The 17,229-nt window shown below is 37.2% G+C and overlaps 1 protein-coding gene across 8 annotated transcripts in view; it reads right to left on the reverse strand.

Moving 5' to 3' along the window:
• The window catches only part of CBLB (Cbl proto-oncogene B), a 225,729-nt gene that overhangs the window by 63,598 nt on the left and 144,902 nt on the right, over positions 1 to 17,229 (reverse strand). For all 8 annotated transcript variants that reach the window (XM_027565080.1, XM_027564994.1, XM_027564910.1 and 5 more), the window contains exon 10: positions 12,698 to 12,901. In XM_027565080.1, the coding sequence (XP_027420881.1) occupies positions 12,698 to 12,901 (204 nt within the window). The remainder of the gene's footprint in view (positions 1 to 12,697; positions 12,902 to 17,229) is intronic.

The raw sequence follows: 17,229 nt of genomic DNA on the forward strand, positions 1-17,229 counted from the left end.
AGCTATGGTTTTTCGAGTAGTAGTGTATGGATGTGAGAGCTGGACCATAAAGAAGGCTGAGCGCCGAAGAATTGATGCTTTTGAACTGCGGTGTGGGAGAAGACTCTGGAGTCCCTTGGATTGCAAGGAGATCAAACCAGTCAATCCTAAAGGAAATCAGTCCTGAATATTCATTGGAAGAACTGATGCTGAAGCTCCAATTCATTGGTGGCTCAGACGGTAAAGCGTCTGTCTACAATGAGGGAGACCTGGGTTCGATCCCCAGGTCGGGAAGAATCCCTGGAGAAGGAAATGGCAACCCACTCCAGTACTGTTGCCTAGAAAATCCCACGGATGGAGGAGTCTGGTGTCCATGGGGTCGCAAAGAGTCAGACACAACTGAGCAACTTCACCTGATAAAGAGTCAACTCATTATAAAGACCCTGATGCTGTAAAAGATTGAAGGTAGGAGGAGAAGAGGACAACAGAGGACAAAGTGGTTGGATGGCATCACCGACTCAATGGACACGAGCTTGAGCAAGCTCCAAGAGGTGGTGAAGGACAGGGAAGCCCAGCGTGCTGCAGTCCATGTGGTTACAAAGGGTCAGACACAGCTGAATGACTGAACAAAAACAACCCTTGTTTTCAGAACTTCAGAATATATGCTCTTTCCACCCCTCATCCCATTTCCACTCCTTTTAAAATATAAAAGCTGGGCACCTTGATTCCTGCCTGTATTATCATCAGTTCAGTTCACTCAGTCATGTCTGAGTCTTGTGACTCCATGGACTGCAGCACACCAGGCTATCCCTTTCTTTGGGATATTATCATCACACCAGCCTATTTGTCTAACTAACAATTTCTCTTAAGTTCTTTAATACTGGTTGTTGATGAGCTGCCTTTAAGAAACTGGAGTCTTGGTGTTCTAGAAATTTAAAGACCACATTTGGTTCTTTTATGTGTCTACATGTTCACCAATTTCTCCAAACCCTTGCTTCATAAAATGATAAAATGTTCTTCTTTATTTTTCTGACAAAATTTACAGAATTCTTTAGCACTTAGAATAGGAGACGAATAACTATCACAAAAAATAGAGAAATATGAATTTGCAATTTTAACAGAAAATCCTGAGAGAAAAGGCTCAAGAAGTAAAGTAGTTAAAAGCTCATCTCAGCATGCTCAGCAATTACCAGAAATAATCGAGGACTCATTGTATTTTAGTCACTCTTCATTTTATCCACACCTTTTAAAGAGAGATTCTGTAAAAGCCTTATTAATAAGATCCATTATTATGGAAATAGGAAAACATCTGGTAAGAAACTTCAAACCCTGCCAGGCTATTATTAAAAACAGGATAAGAGAAAATCTCTCCAATCACTAATAAGATGAGAGTTCTGAAATCTCAGTGATAATCAAAGTCAAATTTATAGTATTTCTAAGAAGATTTTTACTTAATGAATTTTCATATCTGAGCAAGGTAGATACAAGTATTATAAGGATGATAAAAGGACAACATTTCTCTAAATACATGAAAATTAATGAAGGACACTGATAAAACTTATCATAGAAAATATAATATTCTAAGTAAAATATCCTAATAAAATAAAATTAAAATAAAACATTCTATTTTCATTCTAACTATTCCCTTGGTTATTCTTTATTCATAGTCATTTGTAAACATAACAAAATCAAGATTTTAATAACCCATGCAGTATATTATTCAGAAGATATCCATTACAGAAATATTTATACACACACATACCCATGTGTCATGTGTAATGTCTAATTTAATATTTAAGTAATTACCAAATGCCTAATATGTTTAAATAATGGGATGGTCTTGATTTTAATTGGGTGAATTGCCAAGATATTAAAAGGGTATATTGAAAATGCTCAGACAGACACCCGAAGGAACTGTGTTGTCTGTTTTGGAGTACTGTACCACTGTTCCTTTTTAGATAACAAATGCTTACATGAGGAACATGGTATAAGAGTAGCAATATGGTCATTTTATACCTAGACTGCTTATCCAGAGTTGCACTTCAAGAAATCTCAACATGTAGGAATTTAGGGAAGAATTTATAGTGAAAAAGAAAAGTGCTCCCAACTTGATCTACAGATTGAATGCAATCCCAATTAAAATCCCAGCAAGTAATATTTTATATGTCGTCAAACTGATTCTGAAGTTGAGATAGAGACAAAAGACCCAGAATAGGCAATAGAGCAAAGGAGGACAAAGTTGGAAGACCAACACTACTTGACTTCAAGACCCACCAAAGAGCTACACTAATCAAGATTCTGTGATATTGGCAGAAGAACAGACAAATACATTAATGGAATAGAAATAGATCCTCCAAAATATAGTCAACTGATCTCTGACCTAAGAGCAAAGGTAACACAATGTAGTGCAGTTACTCTTCTCAACAAGTGGTGCTAAAGAACAGGACAGCCAGACGCAAAAAAATTCTAGACACAGACCTTATTCTTTCACAAAAATTAACTCAAAATGGGCCACAAACCTAAATGTAAAATGCAAAATTACACAACTCCTAGAAGATAATACAGTAGAAGTCCCATATTATAAGATGAGATGACTTTGATGATCACACAAAGTTGCCATCCATGACATCATGAAAATGAAAAATTTCTATTCTGTGAAAGAAACTAATAAGTAAATAAAAAACACCACAGACTAGAAGAAAATTTTTGGAAAATATATGTCTGAGAAAGGACTGTTATCTAAAATATACAAAGAACTCTTAAAACTCAACAATAAGAAACTAACAATCAGATTTTTCAAATGAGCCAAAGACCTTATCAGATATCACACCAAAGATAATACAGATGGAAAAATCACTATATGAGAAGACGCTACACATCATATGTCATCAGGGAAATGTAAACTAGAACAACAACGAGGTATCACTATGACATCCAAACCACTGACAACGTCAAATGCTCATGAGGAGGTGGTAAAAACAAAAATCTTATTCTTGTTTGGAAGAGTTTGGTGGTTTCTTACAAAACTGAACATACTCTTAACATACAATGCAGCAATCATGCTCCTTGATACTTACCCAAAGGAGCTAAAAACTTATGTTCACATAAAAAACTGCATATAGATGTTTATAATTATTTTATTCATAATTGCCAAAACTTGTAAGCAACCAAGATGTCCTTCAGTAGGTGAATGGGTAATAAACAAACTGTGGTACAACCAAACAATGGAATATTATTAGTGCAAAAAGAAATGAGCCACATTGAGCTAGGAAAGGACATAGTGGAAATTTAAATGCATACTACTAAGTGAAAGAGCTTCCCTGGTGGCGCAGAGGATAAAGCGTCTGCGTGCAATACGGGAGACCCAGCTTCAACCCCTGGGTTGGGAAGATCCCCTGGAGAAGGAAATGGCAGCCCACTCCAGTATTCTTGCCTGGAGTATCCTCATGGACAGAGGAGCCTGGTGGGCTACCGTCCATGGGGTTGCAAAGAGTGGAGCACGACTGAGCGACTTCATGTTCAAGTTCACGTTCAAGTGAAAGAAGCTAATCTGAGAAGGCTACATACGGTATTATTCCAACTACAATAACATTCTGGAAAAGGCAAAGCTATCAAGACAGTAAATAGAGCAATGGTTGCTGGAGGGGTTGGTGGGTAGATGAATAGGCAGAACACAGGATTTTTAGGGCAATGAAAATACTCTACATGATACTATACTTGACACTATACATTTCCACAAACTTACAGAACGGACAGCACCACAAGTGACCCTATTATAAACTAGGGACTTTAGACAGTAATGATAAGCCATGTAGGTTCATCAATTATGACTAATGTATGAGTCTGGTGGGGGGTGTTGATAATAGGGGGAGGCTACCCATGTGTGGAGAGGCAGAGGGAACATGAGAAATCTGTGTACACCCCCCTCAATTTGTCTGTCAACCTAACACTGCTCTAAAAGTCTTCTAAAAAACAAAACCAATCAAAGAAAGAAAAGTCATCTCAAAAGAAAAATTCTGCATTTCTTCTTCTAGAAACAGTAACAAGAAATAAGCACCTTGCTAACTTACTAAGAATATAGATACTACATTTGTGTGTAAACTGAGTTTTACTATTTTACATTATTATTATTATTTACATTCCACTAATAGCTTTGGTAAATTTTTTAGATACAAAAATTATGAGCAATGAAGAGGAGGAAAATGGTTAGAAAGTTACATATGGAGGAATATTGACTGGATTAAGAGCTAACATCTCTTTGAGGTTTGACAGGGAGATAGTCAGTAAAACTGCCAATAGGGTCTACTTTAAAGAAGTGCAAACAGCCTCGCAAGTGGAATAACCCTAAGGGCCCTCTCCATTAAAATGTTAAACATTATTAACTACTTAGAGTTATACTGCTTCTCCCTGAAGTGCCTTTTATAAGAGGGACATAATCTCCTAGCCTGTGACCAGCCTCCATAAACCTGAAATTTCTTTGAAGTTTCATATTTTACTTTAAACATTTATATGAGTTTTCCATTCTGATCCAAATATACATGTGATATTAATTCAAAGCTATGGTTCCACTGTCTGTGTGCAACTTCCCCTTAAATCCTGTAGCAAAATGTAAGCCTTAAGAAGTATGTCACGTTGATTATAGTGGCTTCTTATGCCCTTTGGTTCATTCAGCTGCATAACCAATTTTGAGAAGTCAGGGAAGAGTGACATATAATTCAGAAATATTTCCATAAAAATGGCTAAGGAACAAGAACATCCTGGGAATTAAGGGAATTCTATCTAGCCACTGAAAAATGCCCTCATGTGAAAGCCCTACTGCTTGCTAACTATAGTTGCTTTGAACAATAAGCAATTGCTATTTAGTTACTTAAGTTCTTCATCCTACTTGAGAGAATATGCACTTGATCATGTCTTAAAATTAATTTATTGAATTAGGTATAGTTGATTTACAATGTTGTGTTAGTTTCTGCTATACAGCAAAGTGAATCGGTTATACATATATCCACTCTTCAGATTGTTTTCCCGTACAGGTAGGTCATTACAGAGTATTGAGCTATCTGTACCTAATCATTTGAATATACTTCTGTAGAAAATAAGGCTGTTGTAAACTTATCTAAATTATTTAGTCCTTAAAATAATATTTCAGCTGATACGTTGGCAACTTTGCATTTTCTGAGTTTTAAACCTACAAGGTAGTCGTACTATAGGAGAGCTTGGACCATAAAGAAGTCTTGAGCACCAAAGAATTGATGCTTTCAAATTGTGGTGCTGGAGAAAGAGATTTTGGAGAGCCCCTTGGACTGCAAGGAAATCAAACCAGTCAATCCTGAAGGAAATCAACCATGAATATTCATTGGAAGGACTGATGCTGAAGCTCTAATACTTTGGCCACCTGATGCGAAGAACTGATTCATTGGAAAAGATCCTGATGCTGGGAAAGATTGAAGGCAGAAGGAGAAGGGGACGACAGAGGATGAGATGGTTGGATGGCATCACGGATTCAATGGACATGTGTTTGAGCAAACTCTTGGAGACAGTGAAAAACAGGGAAGTCTGGCGTGCTGCTGTCCATGATATTGCAAAGAGTCAGACATGACTTAGTAACTGTACACTAAGTACAGTCACTGTACTTAGTGACTGTTAGTACAACAAGGTAGTTGTACGGTAAGTTTAATGTGGCCCATGATATCTTAATTATGTATACATTAATACAGAAATACAGCCAACCTCTTGCCAAACCAATCCTATTGTAATGTCTATTTCTTTTTAAACAATGACACATGATAGTATCTAAAAGAAAAAATACTTCTATAGACATCTCAAAAATACTAATAGTTAATTCTCAGAAGTACAGCAATAATTGTAGGAGTCTTGAATAACACTATATAAAGAATAATGTTAATAATAACTGATACTTATGTACTCATGTACTATGTACCAGCACTGTTCTAATGGCTTCACATTAATTAACTCATTGAATCTCAACCCTAAAGTTTTCACAGGCCAGGTCACTGAGGCATAGGGAGTTAAATAACCAATGATGGCACACAAATACTAAGGAGCAGAACTGGAACATGAATCCAGCGTGCTGCACACCAGGGACCACAGCTTTCTTAAGGACTGTATAGTTAACAGGGTCACCGCTGATAACTCAATGAAAAAATTAAAAAACAAAACTTTCCCAAAGGCCTGCACTATGTGTTAGGCACTATGCAAGTCTCTGAGAATGAAAAGAGCAAAGCATGCCCTCCAGGGCTCACAGTCTACACCGCAGGAGGCCAACCCAAAACTAAGTCCAAGATCAAGTGCTTGCCTCTTCACACATTCAAACTACTTCTGAGGAATGCGTGACAGGGTCTTCAAGGTCCCCCATATCATATTACACTTGAACAAGGTAGTTTTTTCCTTTGATATTCACATACTAATAAAGAAAATGCTACTCATTTGCATGGAGAGCTTTAAGAAAATGAGTAAACAGAATGCAATTACACGGCAAACAACAACCTGCGACTGTGGACTGCTTACGGTCGTTCAGGACTTTGCCTGTGTTGCATGGGAGGAGATGAGAACCGCTAGCGTGCATCAGTGTCATTTTTTCTCGATGGGTCTGTCCCATGGGTTGGAGGATGCTTGCATCTCTGACCCCAGCCACTAAATGTCAGTGGTTCCCTTGATCTCTCGGTCACTGTGACAATGAAAGTGTCCCCACATATTTCTGAAGGTAGAACTCACCCATACTTGAAAACCATGGTCTACATTTCAAATGTCTGGTTATTTTTGAATTTCACTTTCATTGTAAATTTTGTCCTTACTGCTCCAGCATGGACTTGAGCCCTGTGGCTGGAATCTAAGTCACATTAAAAAGGTCATACCACCCTAAGAACACTGCAAAACCACTGTGATCTATACACATGAATTCTTTGCTCAGACTAGGAGTACTATGGATCCTTTCTTCACACATTAGGAAAAGGAAGAATTAAATGATATATTAAGTTTTCAATTAGCAATATGTATTTAATTAGTGATGGGAACATTAGGAGGATGTATTAAAAAAGATAAAGGAATAATAATTCCTTTGACATCTGGTCACACCTGATTTTCCTCTTACATGGTCACTCACTAAAATTTTAAATATTGTTTTAAGATAATATAATGTTTAAGACCAAGGAAACTAATCTTGGTTCACATACTAGGTCAGTCTATCAATGTATTTGTACCAAATCTTCATTTGTTTGTAATTTATGTATTTTATAAATAGTATGTTCTGTCAAAGTAATTGCTAAGGAACTGTGGAGATTCTTTACACCTCTGGCAAAATAAAATAAAATTCTGACCTAGCAACAGATACCTTTTCTTAGCTTTGATCTGACTAAAGTCAGAGAGGATTTGATCTTACCAATCACACCCTGGACTTCCTCTAAGGGCTCACTCAGATCCAATTATCCTAGAAATTCAGACAGCTTGAGAACTCAAGCAATGGTACAATTTCAAGCAGAACCTAAAACAGCTTCTAGTGAAACTCATAAAATAGCCTATATCTAGAAAGGCAACTAACACACTATATTATAGATTTATAGGTTCTTGCTTCTGCAAGATTAGCATTACTAAATAAACTTATAAAACAAACAATAAAGATACATTCTATATGTTCAGTTTGCTACTACTTATAAATTCCAGCTGCAGATATCACCATGACAACAGGAATATACAAACAGCTAGGTTCTCTATGCTTTGATAGAAGCATTACTAATTTGAATAATGTAATATGCTTCAGACAGACAGGAACAATTTCATAATATAGTTGTAAAAGAAGGGAAAGGTGAAGAGTATTTGAAATGGCAGATAAAAGAGAATTAATTCCTTATGCTGGACAATGACTGACCGTCACTCATGGAGTTGAGAGAATGAAATGTTTTTAAAATGAATAAATTAAAGAATGAATGAGGCAACAGAATGATAACAGAGTGGAAGAAAATCAAGTAGAAGAGCTATTGTGTCAAAATGATCTGTGGTATTTGTTTATAACCTCAGCTGAAGACAGAACTGCATAAAATCTGTAATTTGGTATTTTGCACAGATTTAGCCAAGTCTTAAGACTAGAATGAAAAAGATGCTTAAAATCAGGCCACTGCCCTCATAGACCATGTGAACATGCATGTGCATTTATTATTTCACTTAATATATGTCTAGGTACTAAGAAACACAAAGATAAATAAGATATTGGCACTGGCCTTAAGAACAGTCTAATGCAGAAGACAGTCCTCTGAATAAAACAACAATTTAGTGTAACTCCTGAAACAAAAGTATCTATAAAGTGCTATGGAACATAATATCATAACACTGTTTTTCCCAATTATTCAGAAAGAACTGATGCTTATAGTTACAGTAAAATTCAGGTTTTACTGAAAGTAAAGTGGCAGTGATTTATGAAATATTATAAAATTCACAATCTGTTTAACTGACAAGAGGCAGGCCAGTGCGCACATAAAGACATATAATTGAAACATGATTCCTCAATTTAAAAACAAATAATTATAAGTTCTTTAAGTTTCTTCAATCTAACTGCTCCTGGAAAGTAAAGAAATGACACTGACTGAAGTGACAGCTTTGCTGAGTAACACTACTGACTTCTGGGACAATAAAGTCTGAGAGCAGCAACAGTCTTCTATTTTTTGGGGTAAACTCCTTGGAAGGAAAATTATGACCAACCTAGACAGCATATTCAAAAGCAGAGACATTACTTTGCCAACAAAGGCTAGTCAAGGCTATGGTTTTTCCATTGGTCATGTATGGATGTGAGAGTTGGACTGTGAAGAAAGCTGAGTGCCAAAGAATTGATGCTTTTGAACTGTGGTGTTGGAGAAGACTCCTGAGAGTCCCTTGGACTGCAAGAAGATCCAACCAGCCCCATCCTAAAGGAGATCAGTCCTGGGTGTTCATTGGAAGGACTGATGCTGAAGCTGAAACTCCAATACTTTGGCTACTTCATGCAAAGAGTTGACTCACTGGAAAAGACCCTGATGCTGGGAGGGATTGGGGGTAGGAGGAGAAGGGGATGACAGAGGATGAGATGGCTGGATGGTGTCAATGACTCTATGGACAAGAGTTTGGGTAAACTCTGAGCGTTGGTGATGGACAGGGAAGCCTGGCGTGCTGCAATTCATGGGGTCGCAAAGAGTCAGACACAACTGAGCAACTGAATTGAATTGAATTGAATTGAAAGAGAAGATCATTGTCAAAAAATCTCAGCTCCCTCAACAGAAAGTTCACCAGCGTGCCAGAGAGAACACAACATGCATGGTTTGAGAGTGCGTGAAAGACCAGGGAAAACCACCAGAGTCACCTTTGACTGTTCTGTGCTCATTTCATGTTACCAGTGATTCCCTTCAATCGTCAGCGCCACTACTGAAACAAAGCTCCAGTGTCAACTTAATTCAGTGGAAACCAGGCTGAAACTGCAACCTTTCCCAAACTCATGTAGGGTAAATACCATTTTCTCCCAACCAGTAAGGTGTACAAAGTTCTTGAAAGAATTACTTTTATGGCCCTTTTCCCCGTCTTCTGACATGAATCACTGAAAGTAGAAAGCCCATTTAGTAAAGAAAATTGAAAATGCCTTTTTCCTAGCTAGAAAACATTACCATCTAGTTCACTGGAACTACTTCAGCTGTTGTACTTGTCTCAAATACTTTTCTGTCAGCCCCTATTATCCATGCATTCAATAAGCATTCTTTAAATGCTTTAATGTGTCCCAGATCTGGGGATGGAAATGTTTTTGTTAAAGGGCCAGAGAGTAAATACTTAAGGCTTTACAAACCAAGAGGCAAAATCAAGGAAATTACATAGGTATCTAAAAAATCATTTAAATATATAACCATTTAAAATGTAAAATCATCATTAGCTCACAGGAAAACAAATACAGGCCATAGATTAATGATTTTAGTGCTAGATCATAGTCAAATATTCAGACCAAGCTAAGACCATTAGGTTCCTAAATTAAAAGGAAAGGTCTTTTGCAATAAGACCTAGCTTCTTCTAATAAGAACCTGGAGGAATGATCTAATAATGCTGTCCAAAAAAATTATCTACTGGTTATTAAGTATTTCTATTATATCTATCTATAATAAATATTTTGATATGTATAGAAATGTTCTACATCTGTACAGTTTGACAGTGTAGCTGGTAGACACAAGAGGCTCTCTTAAGCATGCCAAATATGCTGAGTGTGACTGAAGGACAAAATTTTTAAATTTATTAAATCTTAATTAGAAACATTTAAATAGCCACATACAATGAGTATATTGGAAACAAACATAATAATTACTTATACATCTAATTAGGAGGGCCTAAATGAATTAGTTAGGTTTTTAGTGACCAGTTATGGCATAAGTAACTTTATAGGTTAATGCCAACAGATCACAATTCAAATTATTTTTAATTTCTGGTTATTCGTGATGTACATTATATTATGAAACTGAAAAGAACTGCAGAAGACAGGTACTTATGCACTATCAAGTACAACTTGTGTGACATGTTCCAAAGAGGACAAAAGAGGTGTACTGCATGATGGCGCACAACTCAAGTTTTAAGTACCAGGAAGACCTGGAATAAAGCACCAGTTCTGCTTAAAGTATCACTTGGATCTTTGGCAAGTCATTGCACCTCCTTCTTCAATGGCCTCCTTTGTAAAACAGCACATTAACAGTAGCTTCTCTATGGGGTTGGTGTCATGACCGAATGAGATCAAAGATTTAAGAACCTAGAACACTGTAAGCTCACTGAAATCATGTTACTACTTTATTTTACTTCATTAAAATAATATTATATGACAAATATTTTAGGATACAGTCCACAATCTGACTTGGTAGAAACCATTTCATCACATTGCATGTGAGAGCTACATATGAAGTGTTGGTCATCACTGCATTTTTATCCAACAGACATAACTGAATTCTGGCTCCACAACTTCCTAATGCAGCACATCAGAAGCCTACCCTGAGCCTCATTTCCTTATCTGAAAAATGAGAAGGGTATCTTCCTCTTCAAGGTGAGAGAATAAAAGATGTGAGAAGTTTTGTTCATATACATATTAATACTGGTAGAAAATACTGATTAGGAGTTCATCTTAAAATTTAAGTCTCAATTCCCTGTTTCAGTTAGAGCTTTTTGTTTCTTGTTCATCCTTTACATAGGGTTACTGAGGAACTGAGGAATAATTACTTCCTTTCTTCCATCTCTTGGGCTAAAGGTATCACAAACTTCAAAACTGAATATAGTTGTCAGCATTAAAAGACAGAATCAAGAGTACTTTCTCTTAAATGATGACATATTTACGAAAAACCAGTGAGGTGAAGAATAAAAATCATCTCATACCAAAGCAAACTTTGAGAGTAGCCATTCTGGTGGTGGTAATCTTATCTCCATATGCAGAAATTTGAGAGGACTGAAATATCTACATGACCATGTGTAAAACAGATAGTGGAAAGCTGCTATGTAACAGGGCACTCAGCCTAGTGCTCTATGATGACCTAGAGGGGTAAGATGGGGGGTGGGGTGGGAAGGAGGCTCAGGAGGGGGATGGATATACGTTTACTTAAATTTGATTCACACTGTTGTACAGCAGTGCCCAACACAACATCATAAAATAATTATCCTCCAATCAAAAATAGAGTAAAAATAAATCCTAAGGACAAGTACTTGGTAAGCATGGGAACACTAGAACACAAAATGCAGGAGGGCCAAGAAATAAACTTTGACATAGCCCTAAAGCAGCAGTAACCCCCCAATCACCTCATCTGTTTCCTGTACCAGGTGTCTCCCTAACTCAGAGACCCAGATGCATATGGCAGACATGGTCTGGTGCCATCACACATTATCATCACTCTACCTACACAGATGGCAAACAAGTTGCATATTACCTGCCATATCCTAACAAATTAGAGCAGAGGTTCTACAAGGCCATTCAGGCCAAGTCTGAACCCAGCAGGGACGAGGACCATGACTGATTAGCCACACCTGCCCTGAGTCAGACGGAAGGGGGGCACCTTCAGACTGTGTGTGCCAACCCTTTCATACCACTCGTTACCATTTCTCTAATTTTAAGAGCAAATATCACTCAATCACTTCTGAGTGTAAGCTGAATTTCATGTATCCTTTTATACAGAGAATAGCCTGATAGCTCAGAGTCCAGTTCTCTGGATCATTACATTTCTCGTTTGTTAATTACTCAACTGGCATTTTGGTTCACTGACTAGTCCCTGTGGGCTTGGTTGCATAAACTGTGTAGTAGCATCCATTCCCAGTGAACTGACAAAGTTAATTTCCTTCGAGAGCAATATTGATAAGCAAACTCCAGACCATGGTAACTTCACAAAGGTAATATCATCACTTCTAATTTTAATAATTTCCTTTCTTCGATTTTCTTCATGGATATGCTACTGCCAGTTAAACATCAGATGATGTTTAATTCTATATGAAGGCTCTCACCATCTCTCATTTTGGAGTTTAAAACCAGCAAGAGCACTGGGAGTAGTTTAGTTCTTTCTCACCCAATGATTCCAACAGCCTTTCAACATTACTTATATCTTCACCTTTCTTTTGATTCTGGAATCTTTCTTTCTCAAACCCAAGCAAATTCAATCATACCCTACTTGTGACAGCATCATTTCTTTTTCATGTCCACACAACACATGGAAAAAACCTATATTTCCTAGTTTACCTTTCGAACATTTGCCAACCGATTCATCATCAAGGACTCTTCCCGGTCATCATCATCGTCCAAGTCCAGCATCGGCATTCCAAAAGGGTCAATGATGCTACAGCACCTTGATCCTTCATCCCTCGGATCAAAGGGGTCCACGATGATGGGCTCCGTTCCTTTTATTTCGCAGCGACAGAATGGGCAGCCCTGGCCGTCTGACTCCTGAACAAACACAAAAATTGTACTGATTGGTCTCTGTTCAAAAATAAAACAAAACAGAAAGAGGCCAACTATAGGAAAACTATACAACTATAAAAAAAGATGTATAGAACAGTCTTATGGACTCTGTGGGAGAGGGAGAGGGTGGGAAAATTTGGGAGAATGGCATTGAAACATGTAAAATATCATGTATGAAACGAGATGCCAGTCCAGGTTCAATGCACGATACTGGATGCTTGGGGCTAGTGCACTGGGACGACCCAGAGGGATGGTATGGGGAGGGAGGAGGGAGGAGGGTTCAGGATGGGGAGCACATGTATACCTGTGATGGATTCATTTTGATATTTGGCAAAACTAATACAATTATATAAAGTTTAAAAACAAAATAAAATTAAAAATAAATAAATAAATAAAAATAAAATAAAATACACGGAAAAAAAAAAAAGGAGTTAGGAGGAAAAAAGAGGGTTTTGAGATAGGCAGTAAGGTTGGGGGAAGGTCAATCTTGATGGTGGTGGAGTAGAACACAGAGCCAACAAAATAAATGCTCATTATTTCAAACTTTCAAAGAAAAATTTCTTTAACAAAACCTTTGATTTGCCAAAGAAAAAGAGCCTAGCTTTACTGAACGTTCATTTACAACTTTAATGTATCAAACTTTACAGAAAAATCAAAATTGACTCATATACCTCATTACCAAAAGGCAGTAGTCCTAATTAAACATTTGATAAAGAGGACATTTTGATAAAAATTTCTATCATAAAAAAAGTGGTAGTATCAGTTGGAACAGTACCTTTCAAAGTCAATTCTGAAAAAAGTTCCTGTGCACATAACTATGGCTAAATATTTCCATTTTGATTGCTGAGGTCTTTTGAAGTCCTGATTTATAAGCAATCAGTGGGAAAAATTAAGTTTATATTTAGAAGGCACAACTGTCTTAACAGCTGGTCACCCTGACACAGCCCATATGGAATGTAGTAATATGTGAGTTAACACATTTTGTCCCTCATCTTGCTTCCAAAGTAGATAATGCAAAAAGATCTGTGCAAATACTTTGGGGCCAGAAATTCATTTATTAGTTAATTACTGAAGTTTTAAAAAAATCTCCCAATTTCATTTCTAAAAAACTAACTACATTAAGAATTCACAATTGGTAGGAAAATACGATGACTGTTTTCTAGCCCTGCAGATAAGCCTGACTTTTAGAGACAGATGGTATATGACATTCACCACCATCTTTTTGTTTCTGTATTATACTCTGACTTTAGTACTTTATTACTAAAAACAGTAAAAATACAAGATCATATTAAAGGCAGAAATGGCATGAATGAGCATCATTTCAGAGATGAGACTATGAATAAAAGGGCTAACATCTTTAAAGAAACCATTCAGTACTTAAGACTGTCCCGTCTGCTTGGTTCGATGGGAACGTGGTGATCTACCTGCCCTCCAGTGATACTCTAATCAATGGTGGAGTAACACTTCCGCTCTCCTCTCACAGGACGAGTTAGTATACATTCTGTGTCAGATTCTGTGGTAGATTTATTCTGTGGTAGATTTCTGTGGTGGGTTTATTCTTTCCCAAGGCTTACTCTGATTAACAAACCGAACATCTCCTTTCCCAAACAAATTGTCAAAACAAGAAAAACAAATGTTCGTTGGATTGGTTAATTAAAAAAAAAAAACTACAATTCTTTAGTCATCTACTGCTTACATAATTTGGGAAAGAAACTTGGAATGGTAAAAGAGTTGAAGAGATATAGACAGGTTATTGCAAAATTCTCTGATGGTTATTGCCACATGTGCTCAGGTCTGGTGGGCTTCAAGGCAATTCAATTATCTGCTCCATCATTTTACAGATAATAAAACTGTTTCTTAATTCTCCCATCTTACACTGATATTTTCTAACACAGGAGCAAATATTTAAGGAAAACTCAACCTTTCTCCTATCTTTTGATAATAAGAACTGTAAGTACATATTCAATATAGGTTATCATCCAGGTATAATCCCCTAATTATAAAAGTCAAAAGGGGTCCATATTGTGTTCCTGCAGGGAATTTTCCTACAGATCTACATAAGAAAATTTCAAATAGATAGTTCTAATATAAAAGAGCAAGATGCAAAAGAACTGATGTTCTCCGCATCTTTAACGCATGAACGATGGAAACTGGTACTCTGGGCCCTAAGTAGAGCAATACAAATCTACAGTAATTAAAACAGTATGGAACTGGCATAAAGAAACACATATCACTGAACAGAACAGAGCCTAGAAATGAACCCATGGATATATATGGTCAATTAATTTACAACAAAGAAGCCAAGAATATACAGTGGGAAAAGGGCAGTCTCTTCAATACATGGTGTTAGGAAAACAAGAGAGTCACATGGCATAAATAAATTAATAAAGACTGTACTGTTACTTTATACCATATATAAAAATTAACTTAAAATGGATTAAAGAATTGAAAGTAAGAACTGAAACCATAAAACTTATAGATAGAAGAAAATTTAAGTGGTAAGCTCCTTGACATAAAACTTGGCATGAATTTTTTAACCTGACACCGAAATTGAAAGCAGCAAAAGCAAAAACAAACACGTGGGATTACATCAAACTACAAAGGTTCTGCATGGCAAAGGAAACCATCCGCAGAATGAAAAGATAACCTACTGAATGGAAAAAAATATTTGCAAGTGACATCCAAAATATAGAAAGAACTCATACAACTCAACAGGAAACAAAAGACAAAAACAAACTACTAACAATCTGATTAAAAAATGGACAGATCTGAACAGACATTTTTTCAAAGATATATACATGACAAACAGGTACATGAAAAGATATTCAGTGTTACTCATCATCAGGGAAATGCAAGTCAAAACCACAGTGACACGTCCCCTCACATCACTTAGGTGGCTATTAGCAAAAAGACTGGAAACAACAAGTGTCGGTGAGGATGTGGGCAGGGAAAACCCTTGTGTACTGCTGACAGGAATGTAAATTAATGCAGGCACTATGGAAAACAGTACGGAGGCTCCTCAAAAAACCAAAAATAGAACGACCATACAATCCATCCAAATCCCACTTCTGGATATTTACCTGAAGAAAATGAACACACTAATTAGAAAAGATAGATGCACATCCTGTGTTCACTGCAGCATTATTTACAGTGGCAAAGATACGGAAACAACCTAAGTGTCCGCCAATGGATAAAAACTGTGGCATGCACGTACATGGAATGTAATTTCACCACAGAATAGAACGAAATCTTGCCATTTGCCACAAGATGGGTGGACCTCAAGGGCATTATGCTACCCCATGGAGTACAGCCCACCAGGCTCTTCTGTCCATGGGATTTTCCAGGCAAGAATACTGGAGTGGGTTGCCATTTCCTTCTCCAGGGGATCTTCCCAACCCAGGGATCGAACCCAGCTCTTCCACATTGCAGGCAGATGCCTTAACCTCTGAGCTACCAGGGAAGCCCAAGAAATTAGCCAGAGAAAGACAAATACAATATGATCTCTGTTGCACATGAAATCTAAAAATCAATTAATTCAAAAGAAAAGTAAGTTCAGATACAGAGAACAGACTGGTGGTTGCCAGAGGCTGAGAGTGGGCGATGGGGGGAGTAGGTTGTGGGGGAAATGGGTATACAGCTTTTTTCTTTAAGTAAGCTAAATGCCACTAAGTAAATAATTAAAGTATAAAGGAGCTGATGTTCCCTGTGTTTTTAAGGCATGAAGGGTGGAAAGCAATACTCTGGGGCCTAGGTAGACACTTCATTCATTTAGACATTTTTTAAAAAGTATTAGAAATTTCCAAACATAAACAGAAGCACAGAGAAAAGTGTAATAAATCTGTATGTACCTATCTCCCAACTTCAACAATTATCAATTAATGCTCAATCCTGTTTAAGCTATATGTTCACTTGCTCCCTCCACCCTTGGATAATCTTGAAGTAAATCCTACACTTCACATAAAGTGAAGTCAAGCTGCTCAGTCGTGTCTGACTCTTTGTGACCCCATGGACTGTAGCCTACCAGGCTCCTCTGTTCATGGGATTTTCCAGGCAAGGGTACTGGAGTGGGGTGCCATTGCCTTCTCCAAGGGATAGTCCCAACCCAGGGATCAAACCTGGGTCTCCCACATTGCAGGCAGACGCTTTACCATGTGAGCCACCAGGGAAGCCCTGGTAACATGGCTTACACGTCACATAAATCATTTGTAAATGTTTTAGTATAAGCACCTAGAAAACAGGAAATCTTTTAAGACCTAACATACAGTTATCATGACTACAATTAATCTATCCAATCTAAATAATTAAAATCATAT

Source organism: Bos indicus x Bos taurus, chromosome 1 (assembly GCF_003369695.1).
Source record: "Bos indicus x Bos taurus breed Angus x Brahman F1 hybrid chromosome 1, Bos_hybrid_MaternalHap_v2.0, whole genome shotgun sequence".
Classification (NCBI taxonomy): Eukaryota; Metazoa; Chordata; class Mammalia; order Artiodactyla; family Bovidae; genus Bos; species Bos indicus x Bos taurus.